This window comes from Paramormyrops kingsleyae, chromosome 14 (genome assembly GCF_048594095.1).
Source record: "Paramormyrops kingsleyae isolate MSU_618 chromosome 14, PKINGS_0.4, whole genome shotgun sequence".
In the NCBI taxonomy this organism is placed as follows: domain Eukaryota; kingdom Metazoa; phylum Chordata; class Actinopteri; order Osteoglossiformes; family Mormyridae; genus Paramormyrops; species Paramormyrops kingsleyae.
Window position 1 is genome coordinate 6949501 of NC_132810.1, and position 24953 is coordinate 6974453.

General features: G+C 47.5%; 2 protein-coding genes across 6 annotated transcripts; one reads left to right on the forward strand and one right to left on the reverse strand.

Annotated features, from left to right (window-relative positions):
• The first annotated feature begins 36 nt into the window (after window positions 1–36).
• On the forward strand, window positions 37–22471 carry ppp4r4 (protein phosphatase 4, regulatory subunit 4). Of its 5 annotated transcripts, none has more exons than XM_023802143.2 (25): window positions 37–230; window positions 1638–1711; window positions 10405–10507; window positions 10611–10758; window positions 11207–11283; window positions 11412–11518; window positions 11843–11950; window positions 12788–12909; window positions 13114–13236; window positions 13333–13496; window positions 15228–15347; window positions 15442–15519; window positions 16189–16272; window positions 16571–16753; window positions 18071–18176; window positions 18285–18432; window positions 18507–18651; window positions 19028–19066; window positions 19150–19221; window positions 19730–19793; window positions 19991–20071; window positions 20336–20426; window positions 20542–20615; window positions 20835–20985; window positions 21898–22471. In XM_023802143.2, the coding sequence occupies exons 1-25, from the start codon at window positions 141–143 to the stop codon at window positions 22079–22081; spliced, it is 2736 nt and encodes a 911-aa protein (XP_023657911.1). In that variant the 5' UTR covers window positions 37–140; the 3' UTR covers window positions 22082–22471. The 5 variants fall into 5 exon arrangements, with proteins under 5 accessions (XP_023657911.1, XP_023657914.1, XP_023657912.1 ...); XM_023802146.2 differs by having other exon boundaries at window positions 21902–22471; XM_023802144.2 differs by having other exon boundaries at window positions 11210–11283.
• Window positions 22420–24901, reverse strand: serpina10b (serpin peptidase inhibitor, clade A (alpha-1 antiproteinase, antitrypsin), member 10b). The gene is made up of 5 exons (XM_023802153.2): window positions 24772–24901; window positions 23714–24435; window positions 23306–23579; window positions 23007–23154; window positions 22420–22875 (listed from the first exon to the last, which is right to left on the reverse strand). The coding sequence occupies exons 2-5, from the start codon at window positions 24297–24299 to the stop codon at window positions 22684–22686; spliced, it is 1200 nt and encodes a 399-aa protein (XP_023657921.2). The 5' UTR covers window positions 24300–24435; window positions 24772–24901; the 3' UTR covers window positions 22420–22683.
• Window positions 24902–24953: the final 52 nt, after the last annotated feature.

Genomic DNA, 24953 nt, shown 5'->3' on the forward strand with positions numbered 1-24953 from the left:
GGGTCGGGGGCTTCGTGGGTGGATCGCACCTTTTTCACCTCCCTGTTCAAAGAAACCAGTACAAGTCATCTCCGCACCAGCAACGACCACCACAGCAGCAGGGGGGAGGAAGGGGAGATCAACTTAGGATCGCGATCAAGATGACTCTGAACCAGTCCAGTCTGTTCGGGCAAATAGAGGACCTACAGGACCTAGCAATCATCGAAAGACCGATACGACGGAGCCTGAAGGTATCCATCCACCCTCCACACTACATGCTGAAACCTCTTAAGTCCAAATACTGTATGTTGTGCACGTGTTGTGTCAAATTGGATTTTTATGACAAATTACACTCTGCTGACAACATGGCAAGTAAATCATTAGGAAACAGAAAACTTGTGAGGCAATTAGCTGCTTGTTCGCTTCTCTTAGTCACACACACTGTGTATGCATAGATAGTTACCGTCGATGTACATCTGTATCAGCCTCAGGTGACTTTTAATTCCTCGCAGTTGTCCCTTATACCTTTTAAATTTCATATTACATTTACACTCGGGACTTGTGATTGATTAGAGATTACATGTTTATAATACCCCTAATTAGTCATTTTGAATTGTTGCAAATTAAGGTTAAAGACTGCGCTGTCCCTGCGTTTTCTCTGTCCTTCATTTTAATGCCATAATGATAATAATCAGGAGATCGGATCCATGCGTTCTCGTTGTAAGATGCCGTCCGTGTGTCATAATGGAAGAGAGACCCGCCGGAACCGCAAAAGCAGTAAAAAGGAGAGGGGTCTGTGTAACGGGGTTACCCACTTAGCCTCCCTGCGTGACGCAGTTTCGGTCAGCTCGGCTCCCCCCACCGCACCTCCACATCTCTCTGCAGCAGAGGCAACAGGGCTCCGTTTCTAAGTTCCGAGTGAGCATGCTGCATCCGGGATGATGGAGGATATTGACCATTATCTCCTGGCTTACTGAACAGCATAACATTAAGCACTTAATCAGATAACGCTCATGATATGCAGTGAAGGTTTTTTTTTTTTATTAGGATAAGTGTCACTTCACATTTGGTGGCTAACTGGCCATGTGTTTTGCTGCTGTGTCCAGCATTTGCCTTGGAATTGTTGTAATAGAAGTACCATTATGCCTTGTGAAGGTACTGTTGGTGAGGGGGGGAGGGGGGGGGGGGGGCACAGCAGGCGAGGGCTGTTCTGAGCATGGATCTGGAGGCGCACTTCAGATAATGAGAGAGCCTTAAAGTAACAGAACATGCTCACGCTCCCCTGTCCTCCCTCCATGCCTCCTCCCCCGCAGTGGGAGCTGGAATGCCGTCTTCCTCCAGGGAGAGAGGGATAATGTTGAGTCACAGCCACAGCAACATGGTGGAACCCCCTCCCACCCCCCTGTACATGATGGGACCCCGTTGCAGGGAGCTGGAGACTGTTGGGTCAGAGAGCACCGGGAGTCTGTCATAGATGCACTCACGTGAACTCTGTCCCAGCCATTAGGATTCAGAGCCCATAGTCAGACACATTTCTTTCAGTCACATCCTTGAAGGTTGGCTCTCCTTGCCTGCTGTTGGTAATATTCTGTTGTTTCTGTTGAAAATGCTCATAGAAATTCTCTTCTGACCCCTCTGTCTCACCCCCGCTGCCCCAGACAGCAGAGGAGATCGACAAGCTGACGGTGGATGAGGATCTGAATGACATTGAACGGGCTGTGTACCTTCTCAGGTAAAGAGGCTGGAGCAGGTGCATTCAGAAACCCAGGGGTAGTTTCTGTTAGTGTGGGTTTTATGGCCTGAAGTGTCACCAGTGTTGAGGAAGTCAGTTACAGACAGAGGTGGAAAGAATAGCTCCAGAAAGTACAAATCCAGGCCATGGTTTTGTTTCAACCAACCAGTTGAGTACAAAGAGTGACAGTCACAGAGTACTCAGCTGGTTGGTTGAAACAAAGTGTTGGTCTGGATTTGTACTTTCTGGACTTAACTTTCCACCACTATCTGAAATGGATTACTTTTATGAGTAGCTTCCCTCAGTAATATGTAATCTGTCCAGGTGTGAGGGTGAAGGACTCAGTTGTCATCTGTGGCCTGTAAATACAGTCATGTGAAAATGAAAGTAACACCCTCTGTCAATTTTTAGGTTTTGCATATCAGTACATAATGAATCATCTCGCCCTTAGCAGGTCCTTAAAACAGGTAATTACAACCTCAGATGAACAACAACACATGCCATTTTACACCATGTCATTATTTAATAACCACCAAAATGCAGAAGCACTGTGTGAGACATTAAGTGCCCCCTTACTACTTCTATAGGAATTAAAAGGGAGTCACTTGCTGCTAATGAAATGCACTTGATTAATTGATCATCGGCAAGTGTGACCCCCCCTATAAAAGCAGAAGTTTGGCAGCTTGTTGGTCTGGACCTTTCAGGTGCGTGTTAACACAGTTCCAAGGAAGAAAGACCTCAGCAATGATCTGAGAGATGCAATTGTTGCTGCCCATCAATCTGGGAAGGGTTATAAGGCCATTTCCAAACAATTTTAAGTCCATCATTCTCCATTGAGAAAGATTATTCCCAAGTGGAAAACATTCAAGGCAGCTGCCAGTCTTCCCAGGAGTGGATCCCAGCAAATTCACTTCAGAGTTAGACAGTGCAGTGCTCAGGGAAATTGCAAAAACCTCAAGTGCTACATCTCAGGCTCTACAGGCCTCAATTAGCAAGAACAACTTGGGAAAAAGGCTGAAGAAGTGTGGCTTGTTTGGAAGGGTTGCCAGGAGAAAGCCTCTTTTCTCTAAAAAGAACATGGCAGCATGGCTTAGGTTTGCAAAGTAGCATTTGAACAGACCACAAGACCTCTGGAACAATGTCCTGTGGACAGACGAGACCAAAGCATAGATATTTGGCCATAATGCACAGCGCCATGTTTGGCAAAAACCAAACACCGCATAACAGCACAAACACCTCATACCGATTGTCAAGCACATTGGTGGAGGGGAGATGATTTTGGTTTGTTTTGCAGTCACAGGACCTGGGCATCTTGCAGGCATTGAGTCGACCACCAACTCCTCTGTATATCAAAGTATTGTAGATTGAAATTTGAGGCCATCTGTCTCACAGCTAAAGCTTGGCTGAAATTGGGTCATGCCACAGGACTATGATCCTAAGCACACTAGCAGATCTATGATAGAATGGCTGAAAAAGAGAAAAGTCAAGATGTTGCAATGGCCCAATAAAAGTCCAGATCTCAACCCGACTGAAATGCCATGGCAGGACCTTAAGAGAGCTGTGCATAAACGAATGCCCACAAAAATCAATGAACTGAAGCAACTTTGTAAAGAAGAGTGGGCCAAAATTCCTCCACAACACTGAGAGACTGATAGTCATACTGAAAAATATTACTTCGAGTTATTGATGCTAAAGGTGGTTCTACAAGCTATTAAATCATGGGGTGCACTTAGTTTTTCTCACTTGGCGTTTTGGTTTCATTTTTGTTAAGTAAATAATGACGCAGTGGAACCTGTTGTGTGTTGTTTTACACCTGAGGTTAGATTTAAATAGGTTTAGAACCTGTTAAGGATCAGATGATTTTTTAATGATGTCCTGATATGTAAAACTATAGAACTGAGAGATGGTGTACTTTCTTTTTCACATGACTGTAAGTGATCATGCTGTGAGCTGATTCTCCTGATTGCATTGCACTCAGATGCAGGTGTTTTGGAAATCCACTGTATTGTTTACACTAGGAAACTTGGCAAAGCCAGGTTTTAGCAACAGGAGTTTGGAGGCTTTGAAACCCACTTTGTATGGGATTATCACTTGCTGTCAGTCACCGACTGATTTAGCTCACTTCCCATTGGATCAGGCCTGGTGGTGATTGACGGTGCTAGGTTAATCCCACCAAATGGGGTTTACAAAGCCTCTGTTGGGCTCATGAATGCTTTTGCATCAATGCCTCTACAGACCATTATTGATCAGACGTCACTGGTGACCTACTGGGGAATCAGACTGGGATAGCACCTCAGTGCCTCGGCCCACAGCTTTCAGGGCTGTGCAGACGCATCGAGCTGAGCTGGGTTCTGCTGTGATGTGTGAAATCGACACCCTCTTAACAGTATACATGAAGAAGGGCAAAAGCTATCCGTGCAGATTTTCACAAACCCAGCCTGCCATAAGTTTAATCAGGTTGATTAATCAGTGCCCATGCAGTCTAAGTGCTGGTAGGAGGATGGGTGTGACCTGTAACTTCTTGGCTGCCAAGGAACAAATCCAAGCCAGCCTCCCTCCTGCAGAATGAGGCCTGCAGACTGGGGAAATGACATGGTGCAGATTTGGGCCGTCATCTGGGTCATTTGCAGGCAAAGTACATAACTGATTGAGCTACTTGGGCTCCAGCGTTTTGGCCATGGTGGTAACACCCCCCTCCTCCTCACTTCTGAACATCTCCACACCTCTATTGCTCCTCCAAAACCAGGTTTCATATACAGATATACAGACACTCCTCTACTTACGAACGAGTTATGTTCCGAACGGCCGTTAGTAACTTGAAATGTTCGTAAGTCGTTATTCAACATCATTTTAAGGGTACTCAAGTCTACATGCATAAGTAAGTATAAAGTCAATACATGTTTTCTTATCCTAAAACACATTACTAATGATACATAAAACAAAAATGGATAATGGATGCACAGAATATTTCGCAATAAATATGAAATAAACTTTGACCTAAAGATACGCAAGTACAAAGAACTGGGATGCTGGGAGTAGGCACGCTACACTGCTCTGCGGCGGGAGTAGCGGCCAGAATTCCTACTAGGCAGAAATGGGGAGCAGAACAAAATTTGATGTTATGGACAGGAAACGGGAGCCCAACGAACACAATTTGGACTACAGTCCTCTTTGTTTGTATGTCTGAAATGTCGTAAGTTGAAAGTTCGTAAGTAGAGGAGCGCCTGCACTACGTTAATTTTGCAGACATTTTTGTCCTGCATTAGAAAGCAGGTTAAGGGTCTTGCTTATGGACACAACAGTGGTGTGACTACTCTGCTGGAAACAGGATTTTAACCTATGACCTTTGACTCGTGGCCCAGGTCCCTAATTCTCTGACCAGAACACCACCCCATATCCGTATGTATCAATGATTCCTTCCAGAAAGCCCCAGAATTAATTTAATGCTTCCTCTGTGAGTGCCGATGGCCAGTCCATGTGCAGATTTCATTCTTCTGTTGTATTTTTCTCAAATCGATTGTATCGCTTGTGATAACTCACTCCTGCAGTGACAGGTGAACACCTCCACGTGGGATGCCCTCGTTGTGACGGGTCAGTCAGACAGAACCTTCACGGTGTTGGTCAAGGTTGGTTACAGTTCATGGGATAAGGTGCAGTGGATAGCAGCTGACCGGCTGTGGCTTACCTGATACTGCCACGTGTTGCCCCCAGTGCCGTGGCTGATGAATATTTCAGTGCAGCACTTTAGCTACTCCGGTCCGGCCTCCGTGTGGACATGTGCTGGGTGCTGTTGACACCGGGGAGCTCCGAGTCCAGCACCTGTGCTGCTTCCTGGTGTTGTTTAAATGGCCAGGTGTCATTTCACTTACAGGTGAGGTCGCACTGAAATGTCAAACCTAATACACTAATACAAATGGATTTTATAAACACTGTTAAATATGACTAATCGCCATATTAAAAGAATGTAAATGCTACAGTATATATATTTCTGGCTGTAGTGTGGTATTGTATGACCGCATGTAACCTATTGAGAATGAACGTTCTTTACTTAGTAAAAAATTCTCCCCTCAAACTTGTGTTTAACTGGCTGCTGGGCAGTGGTCCTGAAAGATTTTTTATTTTAAATTTAATTTTTTTTAGAAGTATTTTGGCATGTCTGCATTAATTTGCTTGTGCATGATTTAAAGTTGCTCTGGTTCTTTGCAGGAAACAGTGTTTTGAATCTAGCTTTACTTTAAAGCCTCTTTACACCATTCCTCTGGAAGATTGGCTTCTTGTATTTTAAGTGGGACATTCGGCCTGTGTGATCCCACGTTCAAATTTTATTTAATGGCAAATTCAGCCTGGTCTTATCATCTAGTATAGCCACAATTAAAAGTATACATATGGAAAAATATATTTTAAAGTTTTGTTTTCCATTTTACTGCTGTGCTATTACTGACCTCTAATCCCTTTTTGTTCCCTCCGCTTTAAATCTTTCTTCCCTGCTGCTCATTAGTGGCGCAATCTCGCACCCCTCCGCCCCCCTCCAAAAATGCTGGGTCAATCATTAGCTCTGAGCCCTAGCTACTCTGTTCATGCTTCATGTATTGACTCTTCAGTGCGACAAGATCATGGTGCTGTATCTGTATTTAGCGTGACACGGCTCCCTGTTTGATCTCGGTGGTTATAAATGGCATCTGTGTTAATCCGGCATCTCAGTTCTTCTCAGGTGGTTTCTTGCAACATTAGCGGTTGTCGTGGCTGTGAGAAGCAGCAGACTGGCCCAGCAGGGCTGTGTGAGGAGCCCACAGTGAGTTCTGCTTGGTCTCAGGAGGGAGATGAGACCTCGAGCTGCAGACGGGAGGGTTCCAAAGCAGTAAACACCATCCGCCGGCGTCTGGAAAATGGGCTTTTTAAAATTGGGTTGGTTTTTTTAATGCTGCAGCTGGCTTCCTTATTCTCAGGGGCAGGGTGGCCTACAAACCCACAATCTGGAGTTTGATACTAATTTAGGAGAGTGCAAGGACGCCCCTCTTCCTTTGTGTAGCAAAGTACTGAGAGCAGTGCAGAAGGTAACACAGAGGTCAAGCTGGTCTGTGTTGATGTCAGTTTAATTCCCAGGGTGGGCATCTGGTCTAGGTACTAATACAACCAGTATTTTTGGTAAAACACATATGAGAATAAGAGGGTCACATGATTCCAGTGCAACTGAACCACAGCTGGGTCAGCAGGTGAGCACTATATCTGCAGGGGCTTCCTTGAGGTCCACTGAGATGACGCCAGTGCCGCGACAGACGAGAAGCCTGAGACAGGGGGAGCTTGGCGGGGGGCGGGGGGGAGACTTCCTTGTAGACGTGGCCGGAGGTGCTGATTCACCAGCTGTCGTCCTGACCGGGAGGAGGAGGAGGAGGCCGACACAGCCTGGCAGTGACGCGGTGGTTTGCATAATGCCTCGTCCTGTTCCCAGCCACCGTCAGGACTTCCTGCCAAGCTCAACTGGCAATTGGGCATCCATTCGGGGGCTGGGCTATACTAAGTCACATGATGCCCAAGTCAGCAGCTCACCTCTAAAAGCCCTTCATCCTCTTTGAGCCCTATCAATCTGCCAGGGAAAGGTGTTTGAGTAGCTGAAGTGTTTTTTCTGCTGGGATGGAGTGGGTTTCCATAACGACAGTGAGGAAGTACCTAAGAGGGAGCAGCGATCTGACTGATGGAGCATGCTCCGAGCTGGAGCTGCGGGTGCCTGGCCACTGCACGGGGGGGGGGGGGGGGGGGGTTGTGCCCTGGGCTAGTTGGCTACCCCCAGCCCTGCTCCCCACCCAAACAAATGACACACTCCAGGGAGTAGTAATGCAGTAGGGCTGGCAAGACATCAGTGGCAAGTCGCAGTCTCGCTACTCATGGAGTTATGGGACCCTTGGGGGGGGAAACGGGGCTCTGCTTTCAGCTGGGAAGGGCATCTGACAGGCGCTGATAGAGAGTGCCTTTGAATCTCTGTGTGATGGCTTCAAGGCAAGTCTTTATTTCACTTTGGTGCCAAGAAGAAAGAGTAAACAGCAGATGAGAAGAGGCTATTTTGGTGAGTGGCTCTGGACTTCAGTGCAAGGATGGGTTACTGTTTAGGCAGTGCGTGACCAGAGCTGTAGATTAACCAGCGCTGCACCCTCCCAGGCCAGTTACTGTAACGGCGACTAGTAATGGGGGTGACCCTGGGTGCTGATCCATGCTAGAACTTTCCAGGGAGTCCGGAGGTCGCATTAGATGTCGCTGAGGGTATGGATGGAGGATGCTGAGATTGGCTGGGAGCCGAGGAACTGAGAGGGTGTGTGTGTGTGTCTGTGTGCGTTTGTGTGTGTGTCATGTATAAATCACATCGTAGGGACCAAATGGCCCCACAATGTGATCAAAACCTGTTATTTTGATGTTGTGGGGACCATCTTTTAGGTCCCCACAAGGGCAAACTCAATTTTATAAAAATCTGTGACTGCAATTAAAAAAAGAAGTCTTGCATTTTGTTCGGTTACTTACGGTTGAAGGCTGGGTTGGGGTTAAGGTCATCATAGTTGGGATTAGGGTTTTGTACGTGCCTGTTTGTGTCAGCTCACAGGGTGCTGGGGCCACCTGAGTATTGTTTTGACAGTCGAGTGCCTCTCCATGGACGGCAGGTGAGTGTGTTTGTCAGCTGCCTTTGTTTACCAGCCTCACAGTCATTTATTATCCCCTTGGAGACCAGTAAGCGGTGCCCTCTGTGGCCAGGGAGGTGAGTAAAATGAAAGCTTCCGTCCCATCGACAATTATGCGTGTCTGTCGCAGTGGCTGTATGTGTAAGATGTGAGAGAGTATCTCTGAACATATGGGGGATGCTGCTCTGGTCACTGGCCATCCCTAGTGGACAGTAATTAGTCTTTCGGGAAAAAATGTTAGCACTGCCGAAACCATCCTGGAGTCGGGGTTACAGTGGCCTCACTGCTTGTGTTTCACTCCGTTTTTGAGGGATCATGTGGTCTGTAGATGGATGTTGATGGAAAGCCAGCCTGCCTGTTCTGAGACTGACCTCTCAGTGGTCTTCCCCGCATCCTGCCCGGGCTGCACAACTCGATTCCAGGGCATGTCACTCTTCTGATGCTTCAGAATCGCAAATTTCTAGGCGTCTCTTTGTGTCTTCCTCATACCGCCAGACCCAGGCCCTCTCGGAGAGAGTCAGGTTGCGGCACCTTGTTAGCCCTGAGCCTTAATTGATTAAAGTCTTCTTGTCCAAAGTAGTTTAACTCCACATAATCCCCCTGGACAGCATTAATTAAATGGAGCGATTACCAGTGAGAGGGTGAGAGATGTAATACAGAAGGATCATTCGGGGCTGCTTTTCTGTGGGCCCTTTTCCAGACTCTCTTGGCAACGGTTCTGGCTGTTCCTAGTTATTAACTAACTCTCTACCAACAAAAGGCTCCCTAAGGAAAGTCTGCCCCTAAGGTGAAATGCATACCTGTTAATAGATAAATACATGGTTAATACCTGTTAATAGATAAATAAGGCATGGAGGTGAACAACCACTTGGTAGTAACCAGTTGTCTCGAGATGTTTGGCACATAAAGCTGACCTGATTCAAAAGAAGGACGGGCAGATGGACTGGAGTGAATTCAGTTTGTAATTTGCAGTATGTCTGTGGCATGCTGTGGTAGATAATTGAAGAGCGAAGTCATTAAGTTACTGATGCTATCGGTGAAATGAATCCTTCATTGACTGCAGGTGGGTGGCTGATGCCGAGGATTTTCTTATCCTCAGCTTACTTAAAAAAAAAAACCTTATCTTCAAGGCCCTCAAAGCCTCTCTAAGATGGTCCAAACTGGGATTGAAATACCCTGGTAGTGGAAACGAGTATTCATAAGAAGACCCACGTAAGACAGAATGGTAAACAGGCTCGGCAGTCCTGTTTGATGATTTGGTGTGTGGGGTCCAGGTTGTCACCCTCAAATTTCAGAGCAGCTAGTCTCACGCTCAGTGGTCGTCCATGTTTACCGGGAAAGTCAGCTGATGCCTTGGCATCTCTATGACAGCGCAGCCCCATAGCAACCCAGTGCCAAACCTTTTGTTCCCATTGTAATTACCTCAGTTAAGTGTTAAGTCATGCCAGAGAAGTGTCTTAGAGCCACATCAGAGGATTGTGCCGGCATGTCCAGCGTACGCGCGGTGGATTTAAAGATCGTACGTATGAGGCTATTAAGGATGTGAAACGGGTTAATTCCTCATTTTGTTAGTTTTTTCTCTTCTTTTCTCTTGATTGCTTCAAGTGTCACATAAATAAACTTGTTACATATACTTTATGGCCAAAACTCCCAAATTAATTTGAGGAATTGCCAAATGAAGCCGCACCCATCACTGACACAGGTGCATATTTAGGCATGCAGTCACGCAATCTCCTGTGACAAACATTAGCAGCAGAATGGGTAGCTGTTCCCCTTGGTACCATAGGACACTGTTTTTCCAACAAGTCAGTTTATCACATTTCTGCCCTGCTGGAGTTGTCCTGGTCAACCACGAGCAATTCACGCAAGAGATGTGTAGGTCAGAATGTTCAGTTGTGAAGTGGTCGGCCACACAAGCTTATTGAAAGGGACCTGATCACCCATCAATATCCCAACCTCAAGATTTGACAAAGCCACCTGGTTCAGTGGGTCTGCTGTTTGTCATTCGTTCCTGGTTCATCCCTCCAGCTCTGGTCAGGATATCCAGCGTGCCAGCGTGGTCGTGAACCTACCAAACCTGGTGCGTCAGAACCCGGCCGAGACCTTCCGCAGGGTGGTGCCGAAAGTGCGGGTAGGCCAGAACATCTTGTTTCTCTATATGCGAAAGCACATTTACCTCCTAGGGTAATAGCTGTAATAGTTTCACAGTGAGCCTCTTCCCGCCTCTCACGTAGGAGGTGCTGCATGTGGCCGGGGTGGAGATGCAGCTGGCTGCCGCCGGGTCATTCCTCACCATCCTTCAGGATGACATAGTCCTCATTCAGACCCACACCCACTCCATCCTGCAGATTGTCCTGCTCAACCTGGACCACCGAGACGCAGGTGAGCATAGTTTGGATGGTGAATTGGTTAGTCATAGTACAAGGGAGCAGAAATGCTCTTTGAGGCCCAGTATATATAATTAATTGCTTAATTTGTAGTAATAATCTAATAATTTCAGCTACTCAAACCCTGAAACTCTGGGAGTTTAAGTAGTTGTACAGTTTGAGGGTTTGGGGGCTTGGACAGCTATAATTTGGGGTTGGGGTGGTTGTGAACTATACAGCAATCCAAGCCTCCAAACTGTATAGGTCAAACTGCTATAGTCCAGACTTGACAGTTATCTAAACTCCCTGACTCTGCAATTACTAAAAAACACTGAACTTTAGAGCTACTAAATTCTTCAAAACCCTACTCCGCTCTAAACACAACTCTGAGTCAAATTATAAGTGTGGCAACAGTCCTGCTTCTTGACTGTACGAATTGGGGCTGATTTCACGTTGCTTTTCAGCAGTGGTCAGCAACGCCTGGCTAGAGACACTTCTGTCCGCCATCGACGCTTTGCCGAAAGAGACCATCAGACAGGAGGTACCGTAACTATGGGCAACTGCCCGTCTGCCAGCTTGCTGCTAAATGCCGTCAGGCAGTCAAATGCTTCCTCCGGCCCGGACCCTCCTCTGCGTCCCCATGATGCATTGCTATTGGCCCGTTCACAGATCCTGGGCCCGCTGGTGTCTAAGGCCCAACTCTCACAGTCTGTGCAGGCCCGGATGGCCAGCTGCCGTATCCTGGGGAAGGTGGCTGGCAAGTTTGAGTCCTCAATGTGAGTGGGAGTGAAGGATCCCTGCAGATGTTTGCTAAATGATGAAAGGAGAACAGTCCGTAATTTGAGGGAGCCTGTCATGGATCCTCAGTCAGAATGATGTAATACATAAATATTCTACAAATATTGTAAAAACACTTATGTGCTAAATATCTGTTCACAGAGACGGACTACCCGTGGATGTACTTTTTATACTTTATTTTGTCCGTTTGAACTCTTTGAACATTTTAGTTTTGTACATAGCAGAGAAGTTGATCGCACTGGTGCAAAGGTTGGGTTACCCATGCCAAAGACTTGGATGCCCAGTGTACCACCCCTTTGCAGGCTGAAGAAGGAGCTGCTGCCCCTGGTCCGGTCCCTGTGCCAGGACGTGGAGTATGAGGTGCGCTCCTGCATGTGTCGGCAGCTGGAGAACATCGCCAGGGGAATCGGGTAAAAAGAAAAAGCAGAAGGAGTTTACATTCCCCCCTCGATGGGGGAATCACATCTAATGACACCCTAGATTCCAGGTCACCGCTCAGTCCTAAAACAGACATCACCCCAGAGGATGACTGCAAATAGTCTGTCTGACACCTTCACAGGAAACCCAGTTGCTCCGCTGGCGCAGACACGTGCAGGAAGCATTCGCAAGAACATGTGACTAGGCCTGCGATTTGATTGGTTACTGAATGGTTAAAAAAAAAAAAGCTGTGTGTCTGAATCTGATTGATTGGCATGTGGGTAAGAGAACACAGGCCTGGTCTTCAATTGGTGGCCCTGAGGAGCAGGAGTTTCCCCATGACTGGTGTAGGTAATGGGGCTGCAGCTTCTGCAGATCTGGATTGGTTCCAACTCGGGTCGTTTGCCGATATCGGTGGCCCATTAGGTCTGTTTCAGCCGACCCGGCAGTCGCTTTGCTGCTGGGGATGCGTATCGCATTCTGCTCACATAGCAGAAGCCCCAGGAGCTGTCAGTCCAGTCGTGGAAGCTCCAGAAGCTCCAGCAGATGAAGAGACTCCTGCCACGAGCCCGGCTGCTTGTCTGACCTATTCAGACATGCTGGGAAATCCAGCCTCGCGAATGCAGGGATTCCCACTCGCTTACTTGGGTTGACGTTAGAGAACTGTCGCCTTTCTTCTTAATGTCCCTGTCTCCATGGTGACTTCAGAAGAGTGTATTCACAGCACAGGTCTGATCGCAGTTTGTGTATATGTGAGTCTGTGGGCATACATTGGTCCGTGCGAGTGTGTGGTGTCCCCAGGAATTCACTGTCTGGCCCCTCCTGCTTAGGGTGGATCACACCAAGGTGATGGTGCTGCCAGAGCTGGTGGAGCTGGCCCGAGATGAGGGGAGCACCGTCAGGCTGGCCGCTTTCGACACAACCGTCAACCTGCTGGAGATGCTCGACAATGGTGAGACACCGGGTCCAGGGTACGAGAAGGCCGGCACGCCGCATTACTATATGCACAACAGTGGTGTTTTTTTTTTTTACGAGTCTGGATAACAAGCTGTCCGTGATGTAAGAGGATCGGTTTAATAATCCTTCCACCTGAGAAGAGGAGAAGCTTAGGACTGCACTCTGTCACACCCTGTCACATCCATTCCACCCCTTGCAGATGATAGAACACGCATCGTGTTCCCTCTGGTCAAGACCTTTTGTGAGAAGTGCTTCAAAGCGGACGAGGCGGTTCTGGCCTCGCTGTCCTTTCAGTACGGGAGGCTCTGTCATGGCCTGTCAGGTGGGACCTCGCGCTGTCCATCTCTTTCTCCAGCTAAGGACTTTGCCAGCATGGTTGACCGTGTCCTGTGAATATCATGGGCCGCTCTACTTCCAGGGAGCTTCACGGACGAGCAGCATCTGTGGTTCCTGGAGTTCTACAAGAAGCTGTGTGTCCTTGGTCTCCACCTGGAGAACGGGCACTGTGAGAGCCAGGCCTACACCCTGGAGCTGGAGAGGAAGTACGAGACAGTGCGCAGGAACTGTGCATACAACTTCCCTGTGAGTGCCGGCAGCCTTCACTGTACTGCTTTGTACTGCCTTTAGTGCAGTTTTTCCCAATCCGGCCCTTGGGGACCCACAGACAGACCACGTTTTTGCTCCCTCCCAGTTCCCATCTTTACAATCTGGAACAGAACCCCTCCCACCTCTTCTACAATCTGATTGGTTATCTCTCTGAACCAGTAATTTTTTGTTTTGCCCTCAGAACACTTTTGTAAAAGAAAAACTCCCATGAGCCATACCATACTCCCTGCAGCCCGCAGGCCCCCTCCCAGTAGGGAGTTAGGAGGGAGCAATAATGTGGACCAGCTGTGGCTCCTTGTGGACCAAACTAGGAAACGCTGGTTTAGGGTATCGTAGAAGCACATCCAGTCTTGCCATCCCCAGAGGCTCGTATCCATGGCTACAACGGCATGGGTCCTGCAGGGTCCAGGTGGGGCTGCGTATGGGTGTGGTCTTGGGTTGAGTGTTTTCTGTGTAGGTCTTCCTGCAGAGCTAGATGTCTTATGCACTCAGATGTGCCTGCTGTTGAGGTATTAACACCTTGCCTAACAAGATGCAGTGTCTCAGCGCCTATCAGTCCCATCAAGCTCTTTTTCGAAGCTTATTTCAACTTTGAATATACAACACCGTATGACATGTAGAATAGGGACATTCACTTTCCATTGGTGGTAGCCTGGGACTCATGGCAGAGGCCTCCATCAAGACAATAATATTTTGTTCTAGGAATGTTTACCGAACGTTACAGTATTTCTGATGCTCCCAGAACATTATCCCAATAATGTATAAATGCATCTAATACATAATAATGAATAATAAAAAATAAAGGGCATGATGGAGCAGTCTAAGGTCATGGGCTCAAGGCTAGATGGTGTGTTCACAGTATACACATACACTTTTATAAAATTATATTTTTATTATAAAACAATATTTGCCAACATTACATTTAAATTTTCAGAAAATAATGTTATTGTGCTAATATTCTGTCATACAATAACCTTTGTTAACATATAAAATGTGGAAATAACGTTCCATTAACGTTACAGTTAGAGAGTTCTCTGCCAACTTTGAAACCCTTTGGTATTAGCACTGCTGCATTTGAAGGTCATGGAACAGTAGCACCTCGAACTGAGCGGGCTTCGGAACCCCAGGAGGGAACGGCACATACAGCCTGTTCTAGGCCTTTTGTTCTTCAGGGCCCCCCAGAGCTTGGATTGGTTGACACACACCATTTGCCTGCTCAATAATACATGGCTCAGGGTGGCTGAGGAGGAGCTCTTAAATACAGGTCTCCAACTCCTCGTTTCAGGGGGTTGCGGGCTGCAGGCAGTATGGTATGGCTCATGGGAGATTTACATACACAAAAGTGTTCTGAAGGCAGAACGAAAAATGATTTTTTTGTCTAGGTCTCACCTCCTCTAGTCGCTTAGACCGACCTCCTCTACAATCTGATTGAACCAGTAATTTTTCATTTTGCCCTCAACATTTTTGTGTAAGAGCTCCCAGGAACCATGGTATATATGGTGCTGGTCCTGTGACTGGGAATCAGGATTGTCCATTTTTCTGTTGATGTTTGTGTGCTTAGAGTCCTGACAGTTCTTCTCCCAAGACATGAATCGCATCAAACCTTAAGCTGTAGGTTGAAGCTACTTAGATCATTCTTAAAAATCCATATTCTGGGAGCACATGTAGGAAAACATTCCCACTTCTTCGGTATCCTTTGTTCCTCAGGCTATGGTTCTGTTTGCGGACCCTAAGTGCTTTCTGTCGGAGCTGTATCCCACTTTCTCCAGCCTGTGCCATGACCCCGAGATCTCTGTACGGCGTACGGCCGCAGATGGTTTCCATGAAGTAAGTCTGGGGGTCCTGCTTGGTGACGGCCTTGTGGGCGATGGCCACCTGTCCCCCGTTGACCTTGGTCTATCCCCCCCCTTCCCCGTTTCAGGTTGTCAAACTCCTGGGCCCCAACGTGCATTACATTCATAAGGAACTCGTCGCGCTTTTGCAGGACGAGTCTCTGGAGGTGAGGCTGCGACCTTTTCTGCAAGTGATGTCCGAGTAAAACCAAGGAAAGTCTACAGTATCACTGGTGTATACTGTCCATCACTCATGTTTTCAAGCTACCTGACATTCATTCACATCCATCCATCCACCCACCAACCCATCCAGCCATCCATCCTCTCATCCATCCTCTCATCCATCCATCAACCCATCCAGCCATCCAGCCATCCATCCTCTCATCCATCCATCCATCCATCCATCCACCCACCCATCCAGCCATCCATCCTCTCATGCATCCTCCATTCATCCATCCATCCATCTTCATTCATCCGGTAGAGGGTGACCAGTTCATTCACCACCAACAGTATTAGCGGTGGTGTTAAACGTTGTCCATTGGGGAGGGTTGGGGGTTAGATGGTCTTGAAAATTCTTTAACATTAAATATTAACCTTTAAATGTTTTTGGTTTCGGAAGTAATTAAAAGTTAAATTGAAAGACTGTGTCCTTAGTGGGTGCCACTTGGGGGGCTGTGGTGAATGCCCGCGAATGCTCAGCCTGGATGCATGGATGTATGGGCAGCGTGGGACAGTGCCTGGGTCCCACCAAGAGCCCAAAATATGCCTAAGCTTACAGATTTCCTCTGTCAGGTTGAGCGATCCACTCCTTGTTCAGTAGTCTTCTCCCTGTGCAGGTCCTGGATGCCCTGTTAAACGCCCTACAGGACACGCTTGAGCTGGCCACGTCCAGAGGGGAGGGCACTGGCTCTGAGAGTAAGGTATCTGTTCCTTCTATATCTATTTCCCAGGCCTGGAATTTTCTCAGTGAAGAGTTACCTCCCTGTGTTAGTCTTCTCATACCACGCAAGTGTGTGTTTTGCCTGGTTTTAAATCAGCTTATCAAGTGAGTATGATTCTCAACTAGTTAATGAGTTAATCAGTGAATTTCATCAGTCATCGGTATCAAAGTTGAACATCAAGGCAGTGTTAGGCTAATTGATGTTATTAGCTCCTCCTCTTGGTGGGGCAGTGCATTGTGGGTGCTTTCTGATTCCGCCCCCCCCCCCACTCCTCCAGCAGGTGAATATACCAGACCTGATCCCGGCCCTGGCAGCAGCAGAGCAGAAGGCGGCAGCCTCGCTGCGGTGGCGCGTCCACGAGAAGCTGCTGCAGAAGTACGCCTGCCTGCCCCGCGTGGTCTCCGGGGACCAGATCTACTTCCGCTTCTTGCAGAGGATGTTTGCCATCGTCACAACCAATGTGAGCCCAGAGCGATGGTCCCCTCTTCCCCATCCATCACACATCACACTGGCTTCTCTCAGTTAGTCAGCAGATCAGCAAGTGCATCATTAACCAAATGAGGGCCAGAACCTCTCCAGGGGTCCATACAGCAGGTTTCCCAACCTTTTTTCTGCCACGGAATGCTTTTTGTCACAGGTCACACCATCGCTTAATACATACTACCACACTCAGTGACAAAAAAAGTTAAGCACCCAGACAGAGTGGTGGAAATGAAATCAATCTGCATGTGGTGAAAGGTCATGTGCCTGTATCGCAATGATTATAACAACAGATCAAACAGACAACAGAATTGGCAGTATGGGCACCCTGCTGGTCCCATGTCAGTAGGGTGTGGCACCCCCCCCCCCCCCCCGGACCTGGATACATGCGGAAGGGAGTCGTACAGCCGTTGTATCCCCTATTGCGGCAAGTTGGCCCACAGCTGTTGTAACTGGCGCTGAGATCCTGCAGATTGGCATTGGGTCTCAGTTGATGTCCAAGCTGATCCCACACGTGTTTGATTGGGGAAATATCGGATTACATGATAAGTGTGTTATGATACACACACACACACACACACACACACCTGGCCACTTCTACGGGCATGACTGCCATACATTACCTACAAATAACATGAGATTTGTGACTATATGCTTTATTTAACAATGAGATGGCTTTCAGCCGAAGACCTCACCGAGCTCATACTTTCACAGCCTTTGAGGTCAGCTTTTGGACCATTAGCATTTTCCATTTCTATAACTGGAACCTTTGTATCCCGTCTCTGGAGGTACGTGGCAGTGTGTCACTCAGTAAGTTAGGACTCAGTGCTAGTAAACAGCAGGTCACTGGTTCATATCCTTTGGTCAACAGAGAAATTCTGCCTTTACCCCAATTGCTCCAGAACCTCCCTGACCCCTGCTTTCTCGATTGTACATCATCTTTGATAAAAGTATCTGCTAAATAAATTAATGTAAATGTAACATAAAAGGAACCTACACTCAATGGAGTGTATGCAGTTGTTGAACTGAGGGTATTTTTGGATTTGTTCCAAAGGCTTGATGAAATAATAGGGTATTTAATGAGAGAGGCACTTTCCATGGTTAGTCACCATCATTAGTTTCCTGCCGTTAGAAGAATTTAGCGGGACTGTAAAGGCCAGCGAGATGTGGAGTCACGGCTTGCTGCCGTGTTTGGGGATATTATTCACCATGGCAGTTATGTACCAAGAGGAAGGACTGGTCGCGTGGGGCACTGCTTGTAGGTGTGGCGCCCAGGTCATCTGCTCCCCCTTTCCAGAACGTTCTCCCGGTTCAGCGGGAGGCAGCACGGACACTCTGCATCTTTCTTCGCTACAACCGTAAGCAGGAGCAGCGGCAGGAAATCGTCGGCAAAGTGGTGGAACGTGAGTGCGTCTCCTCCATAAATGCAAGCAGAGACAGCCAGCAGGGGGTGCTGTCCACGTGTGGTATATGAGAAGTAGAGTAATTTAATATCTGGCCCTCTCTCCCAGAGCTGGCACAAGGGAAGAGCTATTGGAACAGGTTGAGGTACCTGGACCTCTGTGAGATCGCCATGGACCTCTTCTCTAAGTCCTACTTCTGCAAATACTTCCTGGGCCCTGCACTGGAGCTGGTCAATGACCCTGTTGCCAATGTCAGGTATGCTCACAGCCTCCGCGCTTGACCCTTATGGGTTAGGTGACCTCTGACCTCCAGCCCCACCCCCCCCACAGGTACAAGCTGTGTCGAATGCTGCCCAGGCTAAAGGCGTCCATCAGGCTGCCTGCAGAGAAACATCTGCTGCAGCAGCTGGAGTTCTGTGTGCGCAGGCTGCTATGCCGTGAGAAGGACAAGGACGTGGTGTGCACTGTCCGCAAGGTGAGGGGCACCCAAAGGGGTGTCGGGGGAACATGGGGAATGCACTGATAGGCTGTGTTTAACCCTGCATGTAGAAGGTAGGTGGACCCTCTGAAGCAGTGATTTCCAATCTGGTCCTTGGGGACCTGCAGACAGTCCACGTTTTTGGTCCTGGGAGCTTGGAGGGAGCAAAAACATGGACTGTCTGGAGGTCCCTGAGGACTGGGTTGGGTAACACTGCTCTAAAGAGTCATCTAAACAGATGGACCTATTACAACTGCCCCTCCAGAACCAGGAGGTGGCTCCATGGTTTGACGCCGAATGTGGCACCCATTGTACTATAAATAATATTCCATGAGTTGAGAAATTAGCCTTTATGTGATCTTTTAACCTTCAGATTGTGCTGGAACTGGACAAAATGGACATCACAGAACCAGTAAGCACCTAATTTCACCCGCACACCCTGCCCACGGTCACCTCTCAGAGCTGGGTTCTCAGCAACTCTCCCTGTCCCCCCAGTACCACAAGAGGCACGAAAGAGACCTGCTGGACCAGAAGAAGGAAACGGAGGAGATCCTCCTCTTAGAGATGGTGAGAAGACAGAGGTGAAACCTGTTACTCAAACCTAGCTTCAGCTTAGATAGAAGAGAATGTCACAAGCATTGTGGAAATAGCCCTTCCGGATCCTTCCTGGCTCCACGCTGCCCCGTGGCCGTGACGTCCCAGCTACATACACATGGTGGTCCGTCCGCCTACCACCTCACATTTTTGCTGGTGTTTACATGTTCTGTCCTCTCCTTGTGTATAAGGGAAGTCAAAAATGTAACATGACTCACTGGGTGACTGAGAATGTTGAGGACCTATTTTTAATGTTATGTAATCACTTCAAACAGCTCTGTTTTCCGTTTTTAAAAGCCAGCAGTTTTCCTCTCTCACTTGTTTTGGGCTTTGAAACCTTGAAAGCTTGATGTTGTTTTAGTCCAGGGAGCAGTTTTGTTTTGTGCCTTTAGCACACTGGGTGGGGTGGCGAGTGGGGGGGGGGGGGTGTTGACCTTTGCCACTCCCTGTTCCTTCTGGTTCTTTCCTGCCGTTTTAACAGGAGCAGCTGGAAAGGCAGCCAATAGATGGAAAGCTCACAATCGACAAACACGCAGAAAAAAAACGTGAGTGCTTCCATCTTGCCGCCCCCCCCCCCTTGTGGCATACTGTTAAACATGCATAAATGTCCAGCGGCCATTGGAATGGCTGAATCATTATGCTTGAATATAGATTTGAGGTGGGAATTATTATTTTATTTCAAGCTAGTCTCAGTATAGCTTCACGTAATCATTAGTAAGCTGTTGCCTCTGCTGTGTTTAAGGGAGGGACAGTAAATCTGGGCTGTCTGTATCGAAAAGCATATCAGGCTCTACATCCGGGACAATGCCGTCCTCCTCGGCTGGTAAGTCGACCAGGCTGACGCTTGTTCAGAATGCATAGGATTATGGGAAATGTCACAAGCTTTGACTGATATCTGTAGGGCAGTGTCTTACAAGTCCTTTGTGCCATTAATCGAACTCTCCTGTATGACAATTTACTTCCAAAGATCATGTCTTGATGCCAGTTTCTCTTATAGTTTAGTTCTTTGTCACCCTGGGTATAATTGCTGGCTGTCTGTTTTCCATGTTATTCCGGGAATGATATTGGCTATTGTTAAAATCCCAAGGCAAGGAGCTGAAGAAGGCCAAGTTGTCCCGGAGTCGATCGCTGAGCAGCCACCCGAGCACGTCCAAGATGGTCAATGCGGAGAAAACAGTGTAGGTTGAACCCTGTTCCTGGGAACAGAATGTGGTGCGATAGGCCTGCCTCAGTCAGAGCCCTTGTTTGTCCAGCCCTGCATAATGGACTCTCTATGTGCGGCTTCTCTCCCAGAAAGGTTAAGGAGTCTGGGAAAGAGTGCGGGAATTGTCCAGGAAGCGGGAAGAGTAGCCTCCATCCTGTCAACGGTAACCACGCACCCAGGATGGGGCCATGCACTCCCCATAAAGGGGCAACCAAAGAACCTCTTTTTATGATGACTTGTAAAAATAACTCAATTGTGCAGCTGTGAACTGTTTTGCTGCTAACATCACTTACAAAGCATGTTATTAATAGGAGGTGCTGATTATGAGATGAGCGCCAGAGGTGCGACCTGCCCCAGTCTCAATCTAACTTCCCGCTCCTAGGTGACACCCTGCCTAGATCCCACCATTTTGGCACCACGTCGAGCTCTGCGCCCCCCGCTTCTCCCGCATCAGCCATGCCAGTGCTGATCCGCAGCAACACGGAGCACCGGCCCAGTGGCTCCAAGGAGACACAGCCCAGGAAACTTAGCGTGTAGGTGCCGCAGAGCAGGCCTCTGACATGCATGCCAACACCCTAATGCACACCACGCGTCAGGGCCTGTGCAGGCAGCTCCTCCTTCAGTCTTTCGTCTCATGCTGCATTTCATTTGAACTCGTAACTTGGAAATTTGAAAATCTCAACTGGAACGCCCCCTGAAGTCGGAATTACAGCTTGTGAACTCAGGGGAATCCGCTCAACCCCGGCATCAGAATTCAAGATGGCCGTGGCCTTTGTCGACAGAAGTTAAAGCTGTAGTTTTATACGGTTTATTAACAGTTATGTTTTATTTGTGGCTCATTAAATCAGCTGTACACACAGTACTGTCCAACAGCTATCAGTGGATGTGTTGCTCTAGTGTTTTTATGCACAAAATACTGGGTAATGTGTTGGTATGAACTGATATTGCTAACAATGGCTAACAATTAACTGAGCTAGACTGAGCTGGGACCTATTTCAGAAAGCAGAATTTCTTGCTTAGCTGGATAACTTGTTGGATTTAAGGTAGTCTGGACTAAATGTAAGTGAATGAAGAGAAAGGCCATTTAAATTTGGGTAAATTAAATCCAACAAGTTATCCGGCTAAGAAATTATGCTTTTTGAAACAGGTCCTTGGTATTGGTAAATGGCTTTCTGCCTTGCTGATCTGGAACATGGTTAACTTATGTGTGATGTCATTCCCAGTTCTGAGTTCTAACCTCCAAGGTAAATGGAAAATAGCAATACTCTTATGTTCACTACACCCTTACGGGGAGGTAGGGAGGCTTACATTCCCTCTTAAAACCGTTGACAGATGACTTGCAGGTTCCTCGCTGGCCTGTAGGTGGTGCCAAAGCATTTTTAGAATTTTAGGTGCAGTCCACCTCCTCTTGACAAACTCTAACCCATCCCTCTCTTTCTCCTAAGGCAGTCAAAGAAAGTCAAACTCTTTCGGCATGCAGACGGGGCGGGAATGATGGAGAAGACCCCCTTCCCCTCGTCCCCTGGGGCAAGTGGGGGCTTAGAGACGGAGCCAGCGGCCAAAGTACACCCTCCTGAAAGCCCCCCCCCTCCTCCAATAAATTGTCTAAATCGTACATTTAATAAATGAAAAAACACAGCATTTCTCCACCTTGGCTATTGGGAACATCGGAACCTGCTTCCCACAGCCCCATTTCTGCCTTACTTGCCTTGCCATTTTCAAACCATATGTTACAATCACACTGCTGTACAGTATGTATTTTATTTATTTGTCCATTTTGTTGTAAAATAGCATGCAAATATTCATTTTCTCCCTGTGATTTCCAAATCACTTAGGACATAGTGGAATTTTTTTTTTTAAACAGATTTCTTTAATTCCAAAAGCTTTGAATTCTGTGCCCAGACCCCTGATTCGGATTCATCGTGCCTGGTGTGTTAGCACCTGAGTGACCCACGCCAACATCTTCATAAGATCATTTGTCATGTTTAATGAACACGGATTAAACACATTTTACACCCATTTTCAAGCCGCTACTTGTCTATGCCTTTTCAAAGCTCTAAATGACCTTTCCAGTCCCTTATTGAAGTGGTGAAAGCTCATTAGTGAATAAAGGGTGAAAAAGGGGACCATCGTCTCTTAGCTGCAACACATTTGCCTTAAAATCTGTAGAATTATAGGGTGGTTTTGTCCTGAAAAGTTGGTGCTGCTGTATGGCTGTTTCGCTGGTGCTGTTATATCTTGGTGGGGTTGATGACCCTGCCCATGAAGAGGACGGCGTTGGTGACCTCATGGTAGATGAAGAAGAAGAAGGGTCGGTCAACGGCGAATCTGGTGGGCAAGGAGTACGGGGTGATGCCCGTGACAGTGACAGCAGCCGCTGTGGTTCCCATCTCATCCACCTCGATAATGGCCTTGTGCTGCACCTGCAAACGACACTGGCACTTAAGATGCACGTCGAACAGGCCAAACGCCCGGAGGAAAGTAACTGAGGGGAAGGTGCACTGCAAATCCTCCACAGCCAACTGCTTTGGATAGTACAGGCAGGTGCACTAACCTCAGACACCATGAGGCCCTGCTCTGTGCTCAGGCCGCTGAGATTTGCGGCACTTGTGAAGACATTGATTATGCCCAGGTCGGGGAGGATCTTGTGCATGGCGTAGGACTGCTCCATCTTGAACCGGGGCATTATCAGCTCAGTTCTCCTAAAGAAGAACACATCTCTCTAGCTGTCCCTCTGTTTTCCACTATAATGTCAGCTTAAAACTGGCATATCAGCATGCTTGGTTATGTAGAATTGCGATCTGTGACTGCCGTTATTTGCCTAAGCAGCTACGGTAGCGATCGGTCTCATACCTTTTGGTGAGCTGCTTGAGCCACCTCAGAAAGACCTTGCCGTTGATGCGGTCATCTATGGTAGTATAATCCACATTCTTGTCAGGCAGCAGGATAAGCATAGCGGCTCCCCCCACATAGGGCAGTTTTGCAATGCTCAACTTTAGGTTTGTGTCTTTGGTCACGTATATCTTGGCCTCAGTGAACATCATAGGCACCTGGACGATGTTGTACTTATCCACATAGAAGCGATCGTTGACTGTGGCCTTGACATCAAAAGGAAATTCCCACATACCTAGGCAAAAGAATTTGGCAAACTCCATCAGTGCAGATCTGGTGTTCAGTAAATATCTATATATAGTGTAAAGAATATTCTGTATCTCACAGACCCATGATCATGCATGATTATACAATGTTAATGTCCCTCACCTTGGAAGAAGATGGTGTTAATGAGAATAAGTTGAGTCATGGGTTCAATTTTGCTGAGTGCCTCTGTTATTTTATTTCTGGTCTTGTGCTTCATGTACTCGTTGATGGCGGCCTTGCTGAGTGCATGGTTGGCAAAGTTGACATTCATAACATCGGCACTGAAGAAGTCCTTGATCTGGTTGCTGAAGGTGGTCGACACCTCGAAATCGTCATGGACAAAGAGAGCAAAGCCCTGTTCCAGTTGCAACTCCTTGCTCTGGGTGACGTTCTCCAGCAGTTCCTGGAACAGCGCCGGGATCAGCCCAGCTCCATCCCGGTCCAGTGCGGCCAGGTTAAGCCCCCTGAGGATCTGTTCACGTGTGAACTCCCGCGCTCCCATTGACAGAGTGACAAAGGCGGTTGACATGCACAAGGGTGAGAAAAAAATGTTGTCATCGTGGTAACTGGAAATCCGCCGGTACAGGTTCATGGCGAAGTCCAAGTTACTGCTGCTCAGCTCTGTGACATTGGGTCTTGTCACATAAGCTCTGCTGGTAAGGGCCAGGAGGGCAGCCCACACTACCAGGATAGTGCCTACCATCTTCATCACTTGGCTGACTCTGTATTCTCTTATGCCCACCCAATATCACCCAAGCGAGATTCCTTTATCTTTACGGTAGTCCTCTGTCTGTGTTTCAGCTAGTTCCCACAGCTGAAATGTTCACTTAATAAAATCAGGAACCCTGTGAAAGTATCATTTGGAAGTGCATCAGCTCTGAGAATCATAGAGCCCCCCCCCCACACCACTGATTAGTCCCACACAGGTAAAGGCTTGTAAATACATACAACAAAAGATGTCTAATAGCTACAGATACAGGCCACCAATACATCAACATCCACAGGACCTGATTGTCACCTTAACCATATTCAAACCTGGTCCATCATTTCATTAATGTCTACCTTACTAATAATACATTACACAAACATTCAGTATGTATTGCAGCTTTAGCACAATTCTCAAACATAACGTAACATTATATAAAAGTACATTCTTCACAATTCATAGTTTCCAAACCTACCTCTTTGGAGACATCCATTTACTGTTTTTGGGAGTCAAAGTACAACTTTGACTTCAGGGTTATACATTAACTGGTCAGAGCATTCGGGGATACAAATGGGACCCAGGGTTATTTTCATGCGTCAATATTTATGTTCACAACTTTAAGAGAACGTTGACAGGGCCTGTTTCTGTCACAGTACG

What these genes read in the sequence shown, in the direction of transcription:
- serpina10b (XM_023802153.2), bottom strand. Translation starts at nt 24,299, where the DNA reads ATGAAGATGGTAGGCACTATCCTGGTAGTGTGGGCTGCCCTCCTGGCC. An exon ending in TAACACCATCTTCTTCCAAG is followed by an intron (nt 23,580 to 23,713) that starts GTGAGGGACATT and finishes TCTTTTGCCTAG; the next exon opens with GTATGTGGGAATTTCCTTTT. An exon ending in AGGGCCTCATGGTGTCTGAG is followed by an intron (nt 22,876 to 23,006) that starts GTTAGTGCACCT and finishes TGTCGTTTGCAG; the next exon opens with GTGCAGCACAAGGCCATTAT.
- ppp4r4 (XM_023802143.2), top strand. Translation starts at nt 141, where the DNA reads ATGACTCTGAACCAGTCCAGTCTGTTCGGGCAAATAGAGGACCTACAG. An exon ending in GGCAAGTTTGAGTCCTCAAT is followed by an intron (nt 11,519 to 11,842) that starts GTGAGTGGGAGT and finishes ACCCCTTTGCAG; the next exon opens with GCTGAAGAAGGAGCTGCTGC. An exon ending in TGCAGGACGAGTCTCTGGAG is followed by an intron (nt 15,520 to 16,188) that starts GTGAGGCTGCGA and finishes CTCCCTGTGCAG; the next exon opens with GTCCTGGATGCCCTGTTAAA.